This window comes from Antechinus flavipes, chromosome 6 (genome assembly GCF_016432865.1).
Source record: "Antechinus flavipes isolate AdamAnt ecotype Samford, QLD, Australia chromosome 6, AdamAnt_v2, whole genome shotgun sequence".
Classification (NCBI taxonomy): Eukaryota; Metazoa; Chordata; class Mammalia; order Dasyuromorphia; family Dasyuridae; genus Antechinus; species Antechinus flavipes.
In genome coordinates this window covers 187,955,396-187,977,977 of record NC_067403.1, presented here as the reverse complement: position 1 = coordinate 187,977,977, position 22,582 = coordinate 187,955,396, and the positions used below count along the sequence as shown (strand labels likewise).

At 36.8% G+C, this 22,582-nt stretch overlaps 1 protein-coding gene across 1 annotated transcript in view; it reads right to left on the bottom strand.

Annotated features, from left to right (window-relative positions):
• Positions 1-1,614: 1,614 nt before the first annotated feature.
• LOC127540078 (uncharacterized) overlaps positions 1,615-22,582 on the bottom strand; it is a 38,790-nt gene continuing 17,822 nt past the window's right edge. The window contains exons 5-6 of the mRNA XM_051964621.1: positions 17,083-17,186; positions 1,615-4,029 (exon numbers count right to left, since the gene is read on the bottom strand). Of these exons, the coding sequence (XP_051820581.1) occupies positions 3,673-4,029; positions 17,083-17,186 (461 nt within the window). The 3' untranslated portion in view covers positions 1,615-3,672. The remainder of the gene's footprint in view (positions 4,030-17,082; positions 17,187-22,582) is intronic.

Genomic DNA, 22,582 nt, shown 5'->3' with positions numbered 1-22,582 from the left:
CTTTATACATATTATCTCATTTGACCTTTATTACAACCATGGGAACTATTTTTATATCCCACATTATTATATATGTATGGATATATAGAGATATAATAGGCGCTATTATCTTCACATAAAGTATATATATCTGTATGTATATATCCATATATATATGAAATAAGTGCTTTTGTCCTTTTTACCTATTTGTCCAACAAAATGGTCTTCCTAAAGTTCAGGTCTGACTGTGTTACTCTCTTGTCTTCTCAGCTTGACTCTGTTAGATATCCTATTAGTGGAATGATTGAACAACTTGTAGTGCAGAATTGTGATACTCAATGCTGACTAGCTATGCCATCAAGAGGCTTCTTGATTGGCTGAGATCTTGGTAGTGGAAAAATGAATCAATCACAGAGAGAGGTACTGAAGAATTCCAAAACTGGCTTTAAAAGAAAAGATGTTATTTTCCTTTAGGCTGTGAGGAGAGCTGGATACTATGACCCTATCCTTTTAGAACAGGAAGCATCATAAGAATCAGAGATTCTCAAAGAAAAGAAAGAATCAGAGAAACCTCAAAGATTATCTAGTCCAATAATTAATTTTACAGATAAGAAAACTGAGGCTCAAATGTATAAGAATTCAAGCCATTCTCCAATTGATAAATGGTCAAAGGATACAGACAATTTTCAGATGAAAAATTAAAACGATTTCTACTCATATAAAAAGGTGTTCTAAATCACTATGGATCAGACAAATGCAAATGAAGACAACTGTGAGATATCATTACACACCTCTCAAATTGGCTAAGATGACAGGAAAAGATAATGATGAATGTTGGAGAGGATGCAGGAAAACTGGGACACTAATACATTGTTGGTGGAATTGGGAATACATCCAGCCATTCTGGAGAGTAATTTGGAACTATGCTCAAAAAGATATCAAACTGCATATCTTTTGATCCAGCAGTGTTTCTACTGGGCTTATATCTCAAAGAGATACTAAAAGAGAGAAAAGGACTCACATGTGCAAAAATATTTGTGGCAGCCCTTTTTGTAGTGTCAAGAAACTGGAATCTGAGTGGATACCTGAATGGCTGAATAAGTTATGGATATTATTGTTCTACAAGAAATGATCTACAAAAATGATCCCAGGATGATTTTAGAGAGGCCTTGGGAGACTTACATGAACTGATGCTAAGTGAAGGGAGTAGAACCAGGAGATCATTGTACACAGCAACAACAAGACCATGTGATGATCAGTTTTGATGGATGTGGCTCTTTCCAACAAAGAGATGATTTAGATCAGTTCCAATAATCTTGTGACAAAGAGCCATCTACACTCAGAGAGAGGACTGTGGGAACTGAGTGTGATTCACAACATAGCATTTTCATTCTTTCTGTTGTTGTTTGCTTGCATTCTGTTTTCTTTTTCAATGTTTTTCCCCTTCTTGATCCATTTTTCTTGTGCAACAAGATAACTATATAAATATGTAAAATATATTGGATTTAGCATATGTTTCAACATATTTAACATGTATTGGATTACCTGCCATCTAAGGGAGGGCTTGGGAGGAGGGGAAAATGTGGAACACAAGGTTTTATAAGGGTTGATGTTGAAAAATTATCCATGCATATGTTTTGTAAATAAAAAGCTTTAATTTTTAAAAAGAGTCTATCATAAAAAATAAAAATGAATAATACTTCAAAAAATAAAAATTAAAAAAAAAAAAAGAAAACTGAGCTAGTCCAGGGGTTCTAAGAGTCCTCAGACTTAACCTGGAATCCACAAACTTGCCCAGTAAGCAACAGAATTAGGATTCAGTGCCAGGTCTTTTGACTTCAAAGTCAAGATTTTGTTACTATATCTGTTGGATTCATGGAAATTTAGAAAATAGTTAAGAGTGAACTCTCTGGCAATCTCAAGTGGAAGAGCTGATCTCCAGAGAAGCTGCTTTGGTTCCATTAGGCATCGTACTCAGGGCTGAATTATTCCCAGGCTTATGGGATAGAGTGGAGAAAGTGATCACTAGCAGTTGGGGGAGCAGGGGTAAGGAAAAGCTTCATACAGGAAGTAAAAAAAAAAAAACTTGGACACAGTGAAGGATAGAAATGCAAAAGATGAGCTAAGGGAATTTCATAGGAACTGAGGCTATTCCCACCAAGGGCTGGAGGTAAGGATGGGGGTGAGGGAAGGCATTTAGATAATAGCAGAATGATTCATCCCACTGGCTACTAGCTGATGAAGATTTTTGACAAAATCAGTTTATGTGATTGAGTACTAACACAAATGAAATCATGGATTTTTTGAAATATTGAAGCATTTTAAATATGGCACTTTGGATCTTTTCACTTCCCTCCAGGATTTTCCAATACTGGAAGTCCTCCAACAAAACCTTGATTGACCACTGATTTCAGATATCATAGAGGGATTGCCAATTCAGATATAGGTAGATCTTGATGATCTCTAAGGATTTCTCTGGTTCTGTGAGTCTGGTGTCAGTTCTATGAATCTTGGTGACTCTTCCCACACTGTACTAACTATACTAATTGAATGTAATCGGAGGTGAGAAGTAACAAGAGACCTTATGAGATTAGTGAGTGGTATCAGACCTCTGGTTAATCAGCAGTCTGCAAGTGAACAATAGAGGGTGGAGAATCTTCTTAGGGTGGATACCAAAAATGGAGACCTGCCCATCTAGGAGGCCATAGCAAAATCCAAAAACTGGCCAATGTCCAAGGACAGAAATATCAAACCAAGTAAAAGTATAGACTATGGATCAAGCAGGAGTGTACTGGTAGGCTTTAAAAGCTTTGGCTCAAAAGCCAGAGAGAACAAAACTAAAAGAATGATCAGAAATCAAACAAGGAGGCACACGTCCAGGCAGCATCATTTGTAGAAGGCTGAAACTTCAAAAAGGTATGCTTGAATCAGACAATGGAGCACATAAGGCTAATTACTTATTTGATGTGAGACAATGACTCTATTAGCATATATTTGGATAAATGGCTCTTCCCACTGGTGCCTGCTGGATGCTTAATGTTAAGTTAATCGTAGGCAAGGATTGGAGGGCTGGGAAAGAGGGGCCAGAGTCACTTGGCAGCAGGACAAGGAGGAGAGAAGTTGGTGACTCCAGAATCAAGGATTCTGCTTGCCTGCCTCCTTCACTTCTCCCCCTAAAGACCAAGGACTTTATTTCATCCTGAATCTGGCTGACCCTAAAGCCTCTAGGGAGCTAGCCCATACTTTACAATCATTTAATGGGGAATATCCATAGCATAGTGGATAGAAAGCCAGAAAGATCTGAGTTCAAATTCTGCCTCTCACACATAATAGTTTGTGACTCTGGGCAAGTCTCATTGCCCTAAGCAACTCAGTGAAATGAGATTTCAGAGCAGGTTCCCACCTGCATCAGTAAAGAGAGCTTCTTCATCTGGGATTCTCTGTAGAATGAATCACAGGTTGAATCTTTATCCATTTAACCCCCAGCTCAGTTGAGGTGAAGTACCTGTGGGCTCTTCCCATTCCTGAAGGGTACTTTCCATTCAAAGGATTTCCCCAGATGCTCTAGTCCATCAGGAGAAAGACAGATCTAGTGTCTATTAAAGTCCAAATTAATAGCTCTGGAAAGGGGACGTGGGTCCTGATCTTGACTCACTGAACTTGACAGAAGTCATTTTCTTTCCATTCTAAGCCTCAGTTTTCTTTGCAAAATGGAGAGGTTGAATTAATTAGATGATATTCCAGGACTTCATATTCTTTGTTTTCTTGGACACCAGTCTCTTGCTTTGTTTGGATCGTGGGTGAGGTCAAGTCGGTACTGGCTGAAGAGAATGAACTCTGTCTATAACTGACATTTAGGCTTCTTCCCTTCCCTTGTACCTCTCTGTGTGCTTCTGGAGCACAAGGGCTGGTGGTGAGTTCAATGGCTGATGGCTCTGTATTCGGTGCTGGTAATGAATTTGAATAGATTAAAGTGTAGATGTCATTATCATTCAGTTCAACTGGCTTCTTAGCAAAAGAGTTCATGGGTTCATAAAGGACAGAAACAGCCTGGAAAACAAAATTATATCCTGTTTAGATCTGATGAAACACTTCAAGGCAGATAGCTATGATGAAGCAGCAGAACACTGAACTTGGGGTTCAAATCTGAGTCTGATATTCACCCTTAGGAAAGGTGACAAGAATGACCTGTTTTCTGTTTTCAATTTGCTACTTTACAAAGCAAGAGAACTGAAGTAAGGCTCCTTTCAGATCTAATTCTCTGACTCTATTGCAATTTAATTCCATTTTTGAGGGTTTCTAGAAGTAATTGAATCTCCATTCCTCCCCATAAGTTCTATCAACATTTTTTTAAAAAACTGTTTAAAAATAGCTGCCAGAGTTGACATTAGAATATCAGTGTTAGGGCAGCCAGGTGGCACAGTGGATAGAGCACCAGCCCTGAAGTCAGAAGGACCCGAGTTCAAATCTGGACTCAGACACTTAACAACTCCTGGCTGTGTGACCCTGGGCAAATCATTTAACCCCAATTGCCTCAGCCCCCCAACCCCCCCCCAAAAAAAAATCTGCATTCAAGTCAGTTCCATTACTTACTTTGTGGACTTTGAACAAGATGCTTATACTTGATGAATTTCAATTTCTTCTGAGAAATGGGGGAATAATAATATTTGCCCAGGTTTCCCCACAGAGTTGTTTTTGAGGATTAAACTAAATAACGTAAAGTATTTTGTAGCCAAGAAGTCCTATGTCAGTGTGAGTTAACCTTCAAAAATCTGTGATTTCATAGGTATGGATACATCCTATACAGATGCAGAGGATAGCCCATCTGAGACTTGGAAGTTGTTTTTTTTTGAAATTATCACCTGGCAGCTGGCCTGGCCCATACTGAATGGATATGGTTAGACTAGACCTCATAGTATATCCTAGGACTTATACATGGAGCATTGCCAGGTTGGATAACCTCTGAAAACGCATAGGGCACTAATGGGAGATGCTAGTTGAGTATTGTATTTTTACAAATAACTGTAATTAATGAGCTACAGCATTTGGTGTGAATTATTGACAGAAAAAAAAACCAACTTTTCTTTCATTTCCGGTTTTAGCTTTCTAGTCATAGCTGATTAGTCTTAACAATTAGCCAGGAGCTCCAAAAGCTCCCCCCAAAATAAAAGGTTTTTTTCTTTCATCTTATTTGTACCATTAAGTTTATTATTTGACCATACTATGCCTCCAGGAAACATTTAATAAATGTATCTGGAATAAATTCTATGGAAACACTCACATGGCTTAAGTAGCCATTGAGAAACCACTGGGAAAGAAAGTAGGGGCTGAGAAAACAACTCAAGCTGGTAAAGTTTTCCATCCCTATCCAAAATCCTAATGATCCTTTGAAGGAAGTTTCAATAAATTAGACCATTCAAAGCTCTCTCATAAGGTAGTGAGTTCTTTATTAATTAGAACATCATCCAGTCTTTGTGTGAACACATCTGTCAAGGATGCTGTAGAGGAATTTCTGCCATAGATGAGAGATGAGAGTTCTAAGATCCTTCCAAATCAAAGATCTGTATGATTCAAATCTTATATCTTTCAGGGAGTTCTGTGTAATCATCCTGGATGACAATGAAATCTTTTATTCTCCTGGGCTGCAAAAGCACTTACTATCAAAATGTTGACACACATGATTATCCAGGACTATACATATCTATTTATCCCTTAGAATCACATAATCTTACAAACTGAAAGGATGTCAGAGATTACCCAGCCATCTTGACTCCAAGCTCAACACTCTAGCCATTATGCCACATCAGTAAATATAGTCACTCAGCCTTTGCTTGAAGATAGGGTATTTATTCCCTCATCCCAGTGGAGCATCTTCCATTTTTAGCCTGGTCCAGAATTTTTTCCCTATCTTGAGCCAGTCGGCCTCCTTGTTACTTGAAATTTATTAATTCTGGTTAGTTTGAGGCTAAACAGAAAAAAAAAAATCATTTCCCCCCCCACAATGCAGTTCTTCACATACAAGATGACTAACCATAGTGGGTTCATGTCAGGTCTCCAAAATACAAGCAAGGATTCTTTTTAATGGGGGCAAAACAATTGGTCGAGAGGCAGTGGCAAGATAGGACATAGTAAGGCAAATTGCAGACTGGCTGTGGGTACAGTCATTTTGGAAAAGAGGGCGGCCAAAAAGCAATTCATAAAACAATTGGAATTATGCCCCCCAAATCTAAATCTATAACAATACCACAAAAATGAACATTTTTGAAAGAGTTTAAGAACTCTGATCAGCATAGTGCCCAACCATAATTTCAGCAGATTTATGATGAAGAATGCTATCCACTTCATGGCAAGAGGCAAGGGATCCAAGATTCAGAATGAGGCACACATGTTTGAATATGGCCAATGCGGGGAATTTGTTTTGCTTGATTATGCATATTTGTAACATGGATTTTCTTTGTCTTTCTGCCCCCTCCTCCTAGTAGGTGGGGAAAGCATCAAGGAATGAAAATCTTGTTAACTGAAAAAAAAAAATCAATTTAAAAAGTGGGAGTGGCCCATTCTAGAGAATCTAATTGGTACTTTCACAAGGGTTAGGATAAGGGAAGGCAGGTTCCAGGGGAGGGATCACATAATGATAGGAGTGGGAGGAGGTTGGTCCAACAGCCATTTTGAAAAGTACAGAGATGATGGTAACCCCCAGACCAGCTGAGGGAAAAGGAAAAAGGCAGATGACTATAAGACACAGGAAATTGGGCAAATAGTCTCCAAGCAAGTGGTAGAGAAGCTTCACCCAACCTCAACTATGCTAGTGTCTCAGCGCAAAAACCCTATCATTTACCCCAGTTAAGAGCACTGTATCCACGTCTCTTCCAACATTAAGATTCTATAATTTCCCTTAAACTATATTGTAATAGTTTCTTAGAAATAGGAAGAATGGGGATATTTTATAAAGGAGCAAGAACCAGGCAGGATTCTTCTAGGAATAATTAGGAAGGAAAGGCAAAACTGAGGTGTGAAAGATTTATTTAGTGGCTTTCCTTATCTGAAAAGTTTATCAGCTCACCACACCTCATGAATAATTCATGGGAGTCAGTTCCTGAAGCTCAGCCTTAACTCCCTCAAATCCCTGGGAAAATGGCCAATAAGAGCAGACAGGAAAAAGAAGATGTCACTTTCTTGATTATAGGCTACTGTGAGTAATATCTTTCTAATTACAATATTGCAGAGACTAGATTTCTTCCATTCAGATCTGGGTAATTACTGAATCACAAATTTACAATCCAAAAGAATCCTACTTAGAGATCATTTAATCTAATCCCCTCATTTTAAAGAATAGCCAACAACAAAGAAGTGACTTGCTCAGAATCATATGGTTAGGAAGTAGCAGAGCTGGAGTTCAAACTCTGGTCCATCTTCTTCTTTCACTTTGCCACGCTCCTTGGAATATTTAGTCAAATCTAAATGTTTAGAATGAAGGCCTAGATGCTGACTCATTTATTCAAATCAGGCCCTATCTATTTCTGCTCATTTTCAAGACAATTTCTTGTGTCCTATTCAAAAATTAATAAACACTTGAGCTATTAAGTCTTTTAAAAATTCTAATCTGATTAGTAAAATTTTATTATCTCAGCCCACTCCCCTCCTCCCACCTCCACTCAATCCTTTCTTGAAAGCCTTTCATTACAGAAAGGAGACCTTTCAATCTATTTGAAATTATTCCCTCTAAGGCCAAGAATACTGTAATTGCTATCAGACTTCTGGTTAGTCAGAACACATAATTATAACTGCAATTATAATAAAATAGTTCACATTTCTTTAGTGTAGGAATAAATGAATGAATGAAAAGGCACTTTTAAAAGTACTTAATCTGTGCCAGCACAATGTTGAGTGCTGAGGATCCAAAAATGAGACATTTCTAACCCTCAAAGTAGATAGAACAACTGCCACTTCTTTCTGGGTCTCATTTTTCACACTGTAATATGGAGGAATGATGAATTACATCCTATGGGATCTCATAACTGAATTGTGAGAAATACTGAAAAGCTGGGTTTCCACAGAGTGTTGTAAAGTAGAATAGCAAGCACCATTGACCAGTAGGTTTTCAGAATGTGAGAGGTTAAGGAAGGTTAAGATTCCACAGAACAATTAAGTGATCAATAGAAACCTTCAGCAAACAAGGAATTGGGGAGGGAGGACTAGGAAGGCACAAATGGATTTAGCCAATCAGAAAGTTTTGTGATTTTGAGAAAATCACAAATTTAAGATAATAGCTGATCCAGCCCAAACTAGTTAGGGTCAATGACCTGACTTGACCAAATTACCATTGTGCCCCCTTAATAGGCTAATCTAATATGAAACAACACATCCTAGAGAAGGAGTTTTCCACCATTTTTAAACATGGGATATATGATGAGGGAGGGGGGAACATGCTAATACATATTTATGGGGAACCATATAGTGGCCTATCAGAAAGATTGTCAATCTGTTCTCAAAAGAGAGGGACTGTGCCAAGCTAACAAGTTAAAGCTTTTCTTACTTCGGTGCTCTGGGGTCCCTCTTCCCAAAGAGGGGTAGAGCCTGCTTCTGGTCAGAAATGTTAAGATGATTCCTTAAGATTCTTCTTTAATAAATTTTCTTCAAAATTTGATCTTCAGTTTCAAGAATGTGTTTCTAATAGCATGAAATTATGTGCCCCCCCTTTTTTTAAGTAAATGTTTGATTTGTATACCTATTTTATATTCTGATATACCTAGCATCACATAAAAATTTCTTGGGCAGAAAGGGGTTGTGAGTAGAAAAAGTTTAAGAAGTCCTGGTCACTGACTCTCCTTTTTTTAAAGATAAGGAAACTGGGTTTCAGAAAAGCTAAGTGACTTGGCCAGAGTCACACAGCTGGAAAACCTTCCATCCTTGTCCAATCTTAGAACTCAGCCTTGAGAACCTGTGAATTGTATTTTCTCACCAGAGTTAGAAGGAAAATGGAACTGAATGATTCTGAGGTAAATCAAACACCAAATCCTGTGGCTTGCAGAAGGCTCATCTTCTTAGATTTTCTCAGAACTGTGACTATGGCGCTAGCACCCCAGATACTTCAGAATCAGCTGGAGTCAGAATAAGCTATCTACAATAGCTAAGATTTTGGTAATCTAACACCCGAGACAATCCAAGACCTATTTAGATCTATTCTGAGTAGAATAACTTCTAGCACAATGTAAATGAAAGAATAATCACTACAAAATAACAGCAACTAAATGATACCAAAGTTGGGCCCTTTTTTTTTCTCCCTAAGTAGTTGTTAGAGTGTGGAGATTAAAATTATCCCACCTACAATAAGAGAGACTGAGGCAAAGGTCTGAGCCAATGATACTTTATTAGAGGGTCCATAGTCCCCTCTAATGAATTGGACCTCTGATCTTCCTCACGATCTGTGTGTTTCTGGGGCTCTATTTTTATAGGCTAGATGTCCAGCCATTCCAGGATAGCTATACCAAATACAGAATAATACTATTGAATAAGCAAAATAATATGTCAGCAGGGTCACGAGTTGGGTGAATCAAGAAATATCTCCAAATAAGATGGACAGGTTTCTCTTTAATTTGAGCAGAAGGAAATGGTACAAGTTATCACAGTCAGTGATCTAAAAGGTCATAAAATGATCATCTGCTCCTATCAAACAAGTGATTGGTGTAGAGGTACAAAAATTTGGGGGGGACTTTCCATGTAGTTGTCACCTCTGCCAATCTGGTTTGGTCATCATTACAAGGCAAAACAAGAGTGGGGGGCCTTTAGTTAACTTCCTGTCACTAAGCAAGTGAACTTAGAATCTCAAGGACATGATGAGGCTTAGAATATGAAGGGGCCTGGAATTTGGGAGATGCTATATTGAATCATCTAGAGGAGAAGATAGTAGCATTGTAACTGGTATTTTAAAAACATACAATAAACCCCAAATATCTCAGTATCAATCTGCTGAATTTTTTTATCTTCTTCCCAGTTCTATGACTTATTTAGTAGAAAGAACTTTGCTCAGTAGGCCAAGGGTGGTGATTTGGTTCTCTAGATATCAAGATTATATTCCATCTCTCCTTTCTGTTTTACCCATGGGAACATAGCCCTTTACCTACTCCTCTCTTCTGCACTTATCCCTGTAATATTGTGTATTATAGATATTCTATCATGTTTTATATACCTCTGCTTAACTCTAAATCCCATGAGGACACAGTGTGGATAGAATTCAAATTTCTAGGACCCCTGAAACTTTCATAGTATTATGAACATCAAAACCCATAATAATAATAAATGAGTGGTATTGTGATGATCTTATTGAATATTTTCTGAAATCTCAGTTCTAATGATAGAGCAGAGATCCTGCATCTTTGAATATTCTGCTAAATCTAATCATCCTATTTCTCGTGAAAGGGTCACCCATGCATGGAAGCCAAGTAGTATGCTAAAGATTCATGTGGCAATCAAAACTCCTGTCATAATATAGACTCTAAAAGCTTATGGGATTTCCTTTCAACATACTGTCATTCATCTGACATGTCCCCATTTACAGGGACTGACCCGTTTAATCAGAATTGTTCTTGTGCTTTGGCAAGAAGGTGGCATAGTGGATAGAGCAACAGATCTGGAATCAGGAAGAGCTGAGTTCAAACCCAGCCTTGGTCACTTTCTAGCTGTGGAACCCCAGGCAAGTTATTAAAGCGCTGCCTAAGTTTCTTTAAATATAAAATGAGGATAAAGTATATTGTGTTTATTGTGAGCCCTTTGTACATATATGCTATGTAAATGTATATTTACATAGAAATAATAATAATAATCTAACATGGGAACTGACTACCTATGGTATTATAATAATATATAATATTATATATGTAATATATGATATATAATGTAATATATGTAACATATGATGTATAATATTATATATAATAATAATAATAGTTTTTAACTATAGCCTACTCCCTCCATAACACTTTTTGTAGCCTCAGCTCAGATGGTATTTATATGACTTTTGTCACTGACAAATTTTACAATCTAACTGATTAAGATAACAATATATTAGGATTATTGAACTTTATACTCTTATTGGGTTTTAAAAAAACAACTTTTTTTCCATTTGGCTATACTTTTCTTTACTATATATATAAACATAGACACTACATGCGACAAAATTTTAAAAAGAAAGATTTTAACTGTCAAAGAAGTGTATAATGTTATAACACAATGCCACATGTTTATATTTTGTTTCAAATTGGTTTGCTTATCACTCTTTCCAAACCATTAATAGCGAAATGTTACTTAAGGATAATTAAAAATTATCTATTTAGTATCTTCTTATTAATAAGAAGAATTCCAACAAAATAATCAGAATTAATCATGTCAAACATTAGTATTGAAAGAATGGGCTTTGCTGAAAGGGAATTATATAAAACATAGCTGCCAATTTCTGTTTGCTCTTGATCTGTGATATAATGCACATTTGCAATTAAATAGTATAGTAATGTTTTGCATCCAGAGAGTATTTATATAAGGCATTTGATTTCTTAAGGTCCAGCAACTATCTGTGCACAACAAAATCTTAATGCTCCAAGAGGAGAAAACCTACTTTTATCATCACAGATAATCAACCAAAATGCTCATGATTTGGGCAAAAATGTGGGTTCTGATCATTTTACTTATAACAAAATTATAATACCATTAGAACCTAATTTGAAAATCAAATGAAAAGCAAAATGCATAATTCCCCATCAGGTATGACAGTTTTCTCCACAAAGATTTCAAACCATACTTTTGGGGAAATATCACTAAGTTAATATGCATTTAGATAGAGTCTTCTCTTAATCGAGAAATCCCACTGGAACAATCTGTTGTCTGTGATTGGATTACTTTGTAAGACTAAACATGCTCTGGTCAAAAACACTGACTCTGGTTGACTTGGGCTTGGAAATTACAAAACAACTTGAATGTTTCGTCACTTCTTAGTAACCTTGTGGGCTCTAGAGAGTGGGCTCTACTAGATGCCTTTTCTTGGTTTGAAACAGATGTCACTTGTATCTGGACAGTTCCATGATCTCATTGACATTCACATTTCTTCCAGTGGTATAGATTGCAACCCTTCCATTCTTCTGTATCTTGTGCAATTCTTCTGTATGTTCTATAATAAATCTTCATGTTGGGGGTCTTGCTCTAGATCTCTAGACATTGCAAAGGTCTAGACATTGCAAGGAGTATGTGTATAGTTAATAGTCAATCCTTACTCTAGATACATGACTGGCTCACATACTTTTCCAAAGTCATATGGGATCATAGTATCATAGAATCACCCTGCCCCTGATTCCCTAATTCTTTCATTGAACAGACCTTGTACATAATCAATAACAATACTGTCTCTGATAATAGTGATATGTTTTCTCTCCTGAACAACTTTAGTAATGTGCTGTATCCTACTTGCACCTATCGTAAACATTTCTATTGATCATTTTGCTCATTCTCTATAAACTGGCCCCTATGTGATGAATACTTTGGTTATGACAATTCATAAATCAAAGAAAAATACAGAATGATCCACAGTTCTCTGAGGATCCTCATCCACTTCTATAGTGACAGGGGTAAAAAAAAATGGACAGAGGGTTCAAAAAAGCACATTTTGAAAACATATATTAATTTAACTGTTGATTGCAACCCTGAAATTAACCCACTGTTGCTTTGGTAGTTGATGATATCAAAGGGGGCTGAACTCAGTTTTAATATATCCATACTTTGCTAGGTCTTTTCCCCCCAGAGAGTGCCCTTTACAATGATACTGAAATGGGTGTGAGGGAAAAGACTTCTATGATTTCTCATACTGAGTCAGAAGACTGACCATCCCTCCCTTTATCAAGTCAATATTTGCTCTGGGTATCAAACTCTCCATATCAGGTCCTGTTGACTTTGGCTCCAGTTAATCTGTTTGAGGAGCCAGGAAAATTAATATGAATAATTCAGAAGAATGAAGTTACTGTTAATCATTTTACAGAATTCTGGAGAATTATGAATAGAATCAAAAGGATTGCAAGATGAATAGTTGAATCTATCATGAAAATTGTGGTCTATAAGACAGAGAGTTTTTTAAACACGGAAGTGTTTAAGGAAAACTTAATTGGCCACCACTGTTAGAGAGACTACAACTAAGACTGAATTGTCTGGTAGAGGTTAAAACTCTAAAGTCAGCTCTGTGATTCTCTAATTCTTGATTTTTAACTAATTAATTGCATTTTTTTGCTTTTTTTGAGAGGCAATTGGGGCTAAGTGACTTGCTTAGGATCACACTGCTAGTAAGTGTTAAGTGTCTAAGATCACATTTGAATTCAGGTCCTCCCAACTATAGGGCTGGTGCTCTAAGCCATCTAGCTGCCCCTGATTCCCTAATTCTTTCATTGAATACAGGATAGGCTTAGGTAACTGAAATCTTAGGAAAGATTATCAATACTTTTTTGTTATGAAGATTATGATCATTTCAATTACTAGCAAAAACAACAGGTTACAATATCTTTCCCAACAACCCTTGTATCAGGGAGGCTAATGAGCAGTCAGAATTGATAGCCCTGAGTTTCCTTCATCCCTTTTTGGGCTCTCAACAGCAATGGGCACCATGGAGTGTCCTCTCCCTAAGCTTTCTTATCCTGCCTGCCTCCTAGAGCTATGGAGTATTAGAGAGCCTTGTGGGGCATTTAGGGGTAATACTTCTCCCCAATTTTCTTGCCAATACCCCTTCCTTTTTATCCCTTCTGTCTGGATACTAATGCTTCCATCTGCCCACTGCTAGAACACAGAACCCTTCCTCTACTTTGATGCTTGGTCTTATGACTCACTTCCCAACAATCTGGGTTGAATCTATCTGTCTCTCTGTCTCTCTTTGTCTCTCTGTCTCTGTCTCTATCTCTTTCTATCTCTCTGTCTCTCTCGCTCCTTCCATTCTTCTATTTCTCCCTCCCCTTTTCCCTCTTTTACTCTCCCTCTCTCCCTTCCTCTTTCTCTTTGTCTTTCTCTCTCTCTTCCTCCCTCCCTCTTTCTTTTTCTGCCTCTTTCTCTCCTTCTCTCCCCTTTCTCATCCTGTCTCTCCCTCCCTCTTTCCTTTCCTCCCTCTCTTTCTCTCCCTCTCTCCTTTCCTCCTTTCTCTCTCTCTCTTTTCCTCCCTCTCTTTATCTCTGTGTTCCTGTCTGTCTCTCTCTATGTCTTTCTGTGTCTCTGTCTCTGTCTGTCTATATATCCATCTCTCTCTCTCTCTCTCTTTTTCTTCCTCCCTTCCTCTTTCTCTTTTTCTCTCTTTTCCCCTTTTCTCTTTTTCTTTCCTTTTTCCCCCTCTCTCCTTCCCTCTCTTCTTCCCATTCTCTACCATAGTGTCTCCATAAACTTAGATAGTCCATGTTCTAAGATCTTTTATAGCACCAATTTCTGTTTGCTAAGGCTCTTCCATTGCTGGCATTCTATGTTCCATAATTTTCTATGGCACTAATATTCTGCATTCTATAATCCCTTCCATCTCTAACATTCTATGTTCTGAGGTTTTTTTATAGTACTAATGTTCTATGTCCTAAGGCTCTTTCAGCTCTGATATTCTGTCCTTTAAGATCTCCTGGAGTTCTAACACTTTATATTCTTTGTTCTAAGATCTCTTTCAGCTCTGATGTTTCAATATTCTATAATGCTAAAGGGAATCCGCTCCCATATTTGAGCTTTGTCTATATGCTCTGGGAATTTTTGGTTAATCTTCCTTTATCTCCATTTAACTTCAATGACTGAAATGGCAGTGAAGCAAATAATTTCTTAATATTGAGTCAGAAGACCAAATCCACAGTTTATCAAACAAATATTTGCCCAAAGTCTCAAGTCTTGAAAACTCATAACGCTGCCTGATGTGAGAAAGATGTAAAAAGCGCTGGAGGTGTGGTATAGTCACACAGGGCTTAACACAAGGCTGGGTACACAGGATGCACTTAACAAATGCTTGTTGACCTATTGACTGATGTGTTTGCTAGGAGTCAGGTTTAAGCTCTGTCACCATTGAGTTGAGTGATTTTTTAAAAATCACTGCTTCTCCCACCTCAGTTTCCCCATTTACAAAACAAAGGGATTAAACTAGTTCATTTTGAAGTTTCTTCTGTCATATAGATATTATATTTGAAGGAAGTACCCAAGCAACAGAAGTGGATTTCAAAATATTTGTCACTGAGAGTTGCTGTATAAAAAACCCAGTTATTAGTTTTTACTGGTTGTTTATATTTGCTAGTAAAGAACGACTTCAAGAATCATTACAAACAATCACTAATTGTCACTGAAAGGATGACTAAACTTAAAGCTAGGAGACTTGGATTCAAGTCCTGCTTCTGATAAACTGCACAACCTTGAGAAAGTAATTTTAATTTCTCAGTGTTCTAGTCCAAAGCTTCTTTTTTTTTTATATGAGCCCAGGTCTAAAGATATATGAAACAGGCATACAACTCAAACATTTGTTGATAATAAATCATAATTTCATGACCCCCACATTCAGTTATGAGAGACCATATGAGTTGTGTCTCATAGCTTAAGAAACTGGGCTTTAGACAGCTTTATAGGGCCATAAATTTCAGAGAAAATGTCAGCCTTCACTGGTAGAGGGAATTTATTTATCAGAGGGTTCCCTATATCTATTCAATCATAGGTTCTGTCCCAACTTCCTATCAAAAACTTGGACAACAAAATGAAGAGCATACTCATCACAGCTGGGAGAAATAATTACCACAAATGGCCAGATCAAAAGACTTCGACATGCTAAATATAGCATTGAGCTTAGACTGTCCTGAAGTATAGCATTTAGGTCTAAAGGCTACATTGTAAATGACTTTTATAAACTGGACAGAACCTAAGTTAGTGAAAAGTCTTGAGATCAAGTCATATGAAGGATAGGAGAAGGAAATGGAAATGCCAGGACTTTCAGGGAAACATCATCTCTGTCTTCAATTATTTGAAGTAAAGTTACATAGAATAAGGCTCAGTCTTGTTTTGTGGGATCTTCAAAGGCAAAATTAGGAGAAATAAAGAAAAATTATAGAAAGGCAAATTTAAGTTTGATATGAAGAAAAATTTCTAACTAGCCCTATCCAAAGGTGTAATAAATTGGCTTGAAAATTTATAGGCTATCACTAGCTTGTTGATGATGATGATGATGATGGTAATTTGCCTTCAGGCGGAAGCACTATGATCATTTGAGCAAGTTAAATCAGGAAAGTTTGTTTAATTTTGGATTAGATTAGAAGGTCTTGGAGAAAGAACTCTTTTAACTCTGAGAACCTAAGGAAAACCTGGATTTTCAAGTAAAATTTGGAATGGGAATAAGTGTGGAGGGATTTTGTCTTATTTTTGTATAAATGCAGTCTTTCAATTCAGTTCAACAAGTAAACAAATGTGGTCCCAGGCTGCATTAAGAGCAGCAGAGTATCTAAAAAGGGGGAAATTAAAATCTTTTTCTTCCCTACTCTCTGGAGTAGCATGTGCAATTCTAAGTACCATATTTTAGGAAGAAGGGACAGAGAGCTGGAATATGCCCAGAGGATCGTAAGACAACTGGAAATTTTGACCTGATAAAATCAGTTGGAGGGAGTAGCCCAAAGAAGGGAAAGCTTGAGGATGTGGAGAAGGACTTTATCATTATTTTCAAATAGTCAAAGGACTTGTGAGTGGAAAAATCAGAGCATTTTCTCTGCTTCGTTTCAGAGGGCACAATTAAGAGTAATAGATAATAGGTACAGAGAGACAGATTTTTACCTTAACATAAGGAAAAACTTCTTAACAATTAGAGCTAGTAAGAAATTAAATGGGACTATTTGGGGGTGGAGAGGGGATGTTTCCCATCTTTAAAGGTCTTCAAATGGAATTTTAAATGAATAGTTGTTGAAGATGTTGGAGATTCCTGTTTCAGTATTTCTAAGCCCCTCAAAAGGGGCTTCTAGGGATCCCACAATTCCTTTTGAGATTTATTATTCTATATAGCTGACACTGAGCTGAATAATCATTCAAAACTGAATAATGAATCAATGCACCCCGTGGATATCCTAGCACAGTGGCAGTGATTAAACTTACCCATTCTGTTGTATTAGATAGGGTTCTTTCTACTTTATTATGTTTGTTTTCCATGATAATATATTCATCCTCTTCTCCTTCCTCCTCGTCAGTTCTGTTTGACTCTAGGGATTGAATGAAGAGTAATCAGTTTTCAAACTTGCAGGTCAGTGTTTCCCATAGTGTTCCCCATGCTACTACAACTCATACTCTCTCAAGCTCTTAGAGCTAACCTTATTGTAGAGTGATAAACTTTCCCACTACTCATCACTGTAGCTCATGGTCTCTCAGTGGTGTGTTAGCCAATTACATGAAATTGGTCAACATGATGCCACTGGCGCAAACATAAAACATTCATTAAATAATAATATAAAAGCAATAATAATTTTAACATCAAGACTACTCAATGGAAAATAAACATAGGAATAATCAAAGCATCACAGTCTATTCATATATCCAGATCATGCCTTCCCATCAGTATACTGTCTGGGGGGGGGGGGGGAAGTATAGTCACATATTCATAAAAACCTAGTAGATTACTATGGGATAACCTACATGCTTGGGGCAATTTAGAACTTTGGACTATAGGCCTTGATGTCCTTGGCCACTTAAAGAACAGTTTGTATCATATGAAGCTGTTCCTCCCTTACCTCCTCACCTTTTGGTTCTCATCATTCTCCTAGATGCAAATCTGCTCCTTCTTGCTTTAGAGCTAAAGAAGCAATGGCAAGCTTTTAATGAATTTACAATCATACTTAAATGGTGCTGAGAAGTGTTACACTGTTCTAAGGAGAAGGAGTTCCTTTTAAGTCAAAGAACTAAAAAACTTCTCAGGGTGATTTTCCAGGCAATGCACACAAGTCCAGTCAGCCTTTCAATTCAACAGGATTGTGAATTTCCTATCAGGTCTAGTTTCTTCGCACAGAAAAACAGAAGCAAAATCTCTTTTTCTCTCTTTCAAATCAGAGAGGGCAGTAGAGGCACCAAGTAACTCTGAGAGATTTCTCTCTCTTAAATTGTATGGTGTTTAAATAGAATTGAATATGAATATGGAGCTTAAATAGAAACAGAATTCATCTCTTTTTCAATGTGGTTTCCAAAAAATACTGAAGCTTTCTCCCCAGTCAGTCACGAAATGCCCCTCTTTAAATCAAGAAGTTTCTAAGAAGTTTTCTAATCAGTTTAAGATCCTACTATGAGCCTGGTTCAGAGTATATACTTGCTCTTTCAGGTGTTCTTCGGCTTCCTATTAAGTGGTTGTGAGTTTAAAAAGTTTGTCATCCAATTCCATTGGTTCTATAGCAGGAGATGAATAGATTTGACTATAGGAGAATGGTCAGGAATAGTTGAGACTATTAGCAGAGGGAAAGCTTAGTACAGGGCAGATTGTTTCTAAAGGGACCAAGAACAACAAGCACTTAAGGTTAATTGATTGATCTATTAATCTTGATTGACTAATTAGTGAAGGTATTCTGAGTCCCAATATACCAAGAGCTTGTTGACTAAAATCATAGAATCTCAGAGGTGGAAGAGACCTTCAAGGTCAATTTATATAACCCATACCTGAAGCCTGAATCTTTTCTGCAACAACTTGAAAATTAGTTAACCATTATCAAAGGGAAGATTTCCAGGATCAGGGGATTGCAGTCTTTTCCATTTTTAAATATCTCCAATGGTTATAAAAAACCTTCTTATGTAGTCCAGTCTCTTAAACAGTTCATGACTTCATATAGGGTTCAGTAACTGAATATGGGGGTTGTGGAAATTATGATTTATTATCACGAAAGGTTTGATTTGTATGCCTATCTAATATACTTATATACCAGAATCATATAAAATTATCTTGGGTGAAAAAGGGGTGCTGGCAGAAAAAAAATTAATAAGCTCTATTATAGAACTGATAGATGCCTCCTGATAAGTTCTCCCTGCAATTTCTAATTCTGACTTCTAGAGTCTAGTAGAAAAAAAAAATTAATACCTTGACTTAATGATACCCTGTAGATATGAACATAATGTTTATATCCCCATCTTTAGGCACTCAAATCCTCACAGGCCCTTAGAACATTCAATCTGGATGGGCCCTTAGAGGTAATCTAGTCCAGATTGCCCCAAAATGTGGACTCTTATCTGTTGTGGTTCCCAAGTTCCTTTCAGGGAGAATGTGAGGTCCAAACTACTTTCATAATAAGACTAAAGCTTGTACTATTAAAATACTCTTCTTTCTTCCAACTACATATATGTGTGAGGTCAGATTTTTTTCATATGCTTCAACCAAAACAATATATTGCAACAGTTTGAATGTAGAAACCGCTATGATAATCCAATTCTCTTCCATTAATCTAGATATTAAAGGGATTTGCAAAAATATGTAAAACAATGCCAATTTTCTATTTTTTTTTTGTTTCGGAAACTATAGTTTTCATTGAAATACTTATATTTTATACATAATGGATTTACTGTTATTTTTATAAATGAATTAATAACTATTTCAAAATTAATCAATTTTAATGCTAAAAAAAGATAAATATTAATAGATATAAGCAGGTATTAGCTGATAAATGTTAACAACTGATTCTCTGCAAAGGTATGACATGCTTTTAAGTTTAATTTGAAATATAAACATTTTTCTCATCTCTTCCTTAAGTTTAAGCAATCAGCAAAAATATTTTAGCATTTTCATAATTTTGAAGTGTAAATGCTTATACTGAAAATTTAACAATCAGATCTTCCATGCCAGTGCAGGTTAGTTCCAGCACACCCTTGGTTAGAATCGATATAAAGAAAAGATCTCTAGGTTTGTCAATAATATTTAAGAATTTAAAGGTGTCTTGAGACTAAAATATTTAAGAATGTCTGATTTAATCTATGATACTACTCTCAACAAACTCTCCCACCCAGTATATACATTATTTCCATATCTTTAAGAGGCAATTGTTCTTGTCTTCTCAATGAGTAAGAGAAGAGAAAGAATTTGGAATGCCAAAAAAAAAAAAATCTGAAAGTAAATGAATAATAAATTATTTATTAAAAAAAAAAAAGAGGGAATAGTAAATTTACAGGACAACTTATTAAGGAGTCTGTGAGATGGAGAATTTCATTGTCTTTTGGGGAGTGACTATGATGGGAAAAGAAGACAGGGGAAAAGGATTAAGAGTTATTTCTTTAAAAAAAACTATGCTTAACACATTTATAAAGAAACATAGAATGGAGAAGTAGGTATAGTGATATGCCTTTGGTTGTAATCTTGCTCAAAGCAAAAATGTTGAGGAGGAAAAAAAAAAAAGGTTTATGACATTGAAAATAAATACTACAGCCAGGAGCCTTAACATTTACTTAAGGCAAGAAGATTTAGGACTTCAATATGTGAGAGATAAATCAAAACCATTAGAAGAATAGTTTTCTCATATTTACTAAGTAAATAATATTTAATAAACTGGAATGGAGGCTTAGAAAATTGATATTATAATTCTAGTTGAGATAATGCAACTATTAATTAGTAGTGGAATATCAAAATATATCCTTTAATTGTCTTAGAACTTGGGATAAAAATAAATAAGGAAAATAAACTAGTAGAAGGAGATAGAAGGAGAAGTAATCATACCACCCAAGCTACAGCTACATGTGAGATGCACAATTCTAAATCCCACAAGCTTCACAGAAGAGGACACTGAGATCCAGAGTAACCAAGTGACTTATCCAAGGTCATATGGGTAGTAAATTGCTGAGCTGAGCCTTAATCCAAAGTCTGTTGACTTCCCATCCATTGTTCCTGCCTCATTAAATATCAGTTTTATTTTGTCATGTGCTAATTTTTTAAGGTTGTACAAACTCAAATGTTGGATTAAGGGCCAGAACAAAGTGTCAGAATCTCAAGACCTCATATATAGGCCTACCCTAAAGAGCAAGGAAAGAGCAAGATTCTGTCAGGGATGCATTGTCATAATTGCCTCAACCCCTCAAGATTCTCCATGCCCAAGCCTTTGGACAGGGCCCGGAACAGCTAACACATGACAATGCAAATATGGACACATAAAGAAGTCTACCTAGAAAACCAGACTTTCACAGCCACACCAGTTCATCAGGAAGAAATTTCATGTAATTCTCTTGCCCTTTCCCATGGAATGGATCAACTATAAACACCAACTAAATGGCTTTCTTAGAGGCAGAAGCAAGATAGCAGACAGAAGTCAGGAAATTGCCTATGTTCTCACTAGTTTCCCTCAGAAACAATGTCACAGCAAGCCTCTAAATGGATTCTGGGGTGATAGAGTCCACAAGAAAATGGAGTGAAATGATTTTCCAACTTAACAAAGCTTAGAAGGACTTCAGAAAAGGTCTGTCTCGTTTGGGTAAAAGGGGAGCACAGCCTAGCACAGATGGTGTTTTGGCAAATCAGAGGAAGGCCCTTAGCCACAGCACAGATCACCAACAGAAACCCCTTTATATTGCCTTAGAAGGTCAGTGACACTGCAGGCCAGTTGTGAAGCCTCCAGTCCCTGTACAGAAGACAAACTGCCAGCCCTAGAACCCCAATATAACAGGCATAACGAGGCCAAATTAACCTAGGGCAGTGGGCAAGCTGCCAGCACCTGAGACTCTGCCAAAGAAAGCCAGTGACCAGGCCCTCAGCTCAAGAAGTTTGGGAAAGTGACCTCTCTACCCCAGGAGTAGAGCTCAACTTTAAAAAATGAGCAAAAAAAAGTGAAAAGAACCCTAACCACAGAAAGCTTTTATGGTGGCAGGGAAGAGCAAAACATACACTCAAAAGAGGACAACAATGTGAAAATGCCTACATATGAAGCATCAAAGAGGAATATGAATTGTTCTCAAGATCAAAAACTCCTCTTGAAAGAGCTCAAAAAAGATTTTTAAAAGCAATTAAGAGAGATAGAAAAAAATTAGGTAAAGAAATGAGAGTTATACAGGAAAATTATGGGGGGAAAAGAGTCAATAGCTGGGGGGGGGGAAGGAGCACACACAAAAAATGAAGAAAACATTTCCTTAAAAAAAAAAAAGAATTGATCAAATTGGAAAAAAATTCACTGATGAAAACAATTCCTTTAAAAGTAGAATTGCCCAAATAAAAAAGAACGTAGAAAAGCTAATTGAAGAAAATCATTCTTTTAAAATTAGAATTAGGCAAGTTGAAGTTAATGACTCTGAGACATTAAGAATCAGTCAAACAAAATCAAAAGAATGAAAAAATAGAAGAAAATATAAAATACTTCATTGGAAAAACAACTGGCCTAAGCCACGATGGGGCGGGGGGCAGGGAAGAAGAGAGGAAAGGGAGAGAGAGAACTGGACAGCATCTTTCAAGAAATTATTGAGGAACACTATCCTGATAGCCTAGAACCAGAGGATAAAACAGTAACTGAAAGAATCCACCAATAGCCTTCTGAAAGAGATCCCCAAATGACAAGAAATATGGTAGCCAAATTTGAGAATTATTAGGTCAAAGAGAAAATACTGCAAGCAGCCAAAAAGAAACAATTTAAATATCAAGGAGATACAATCAGGA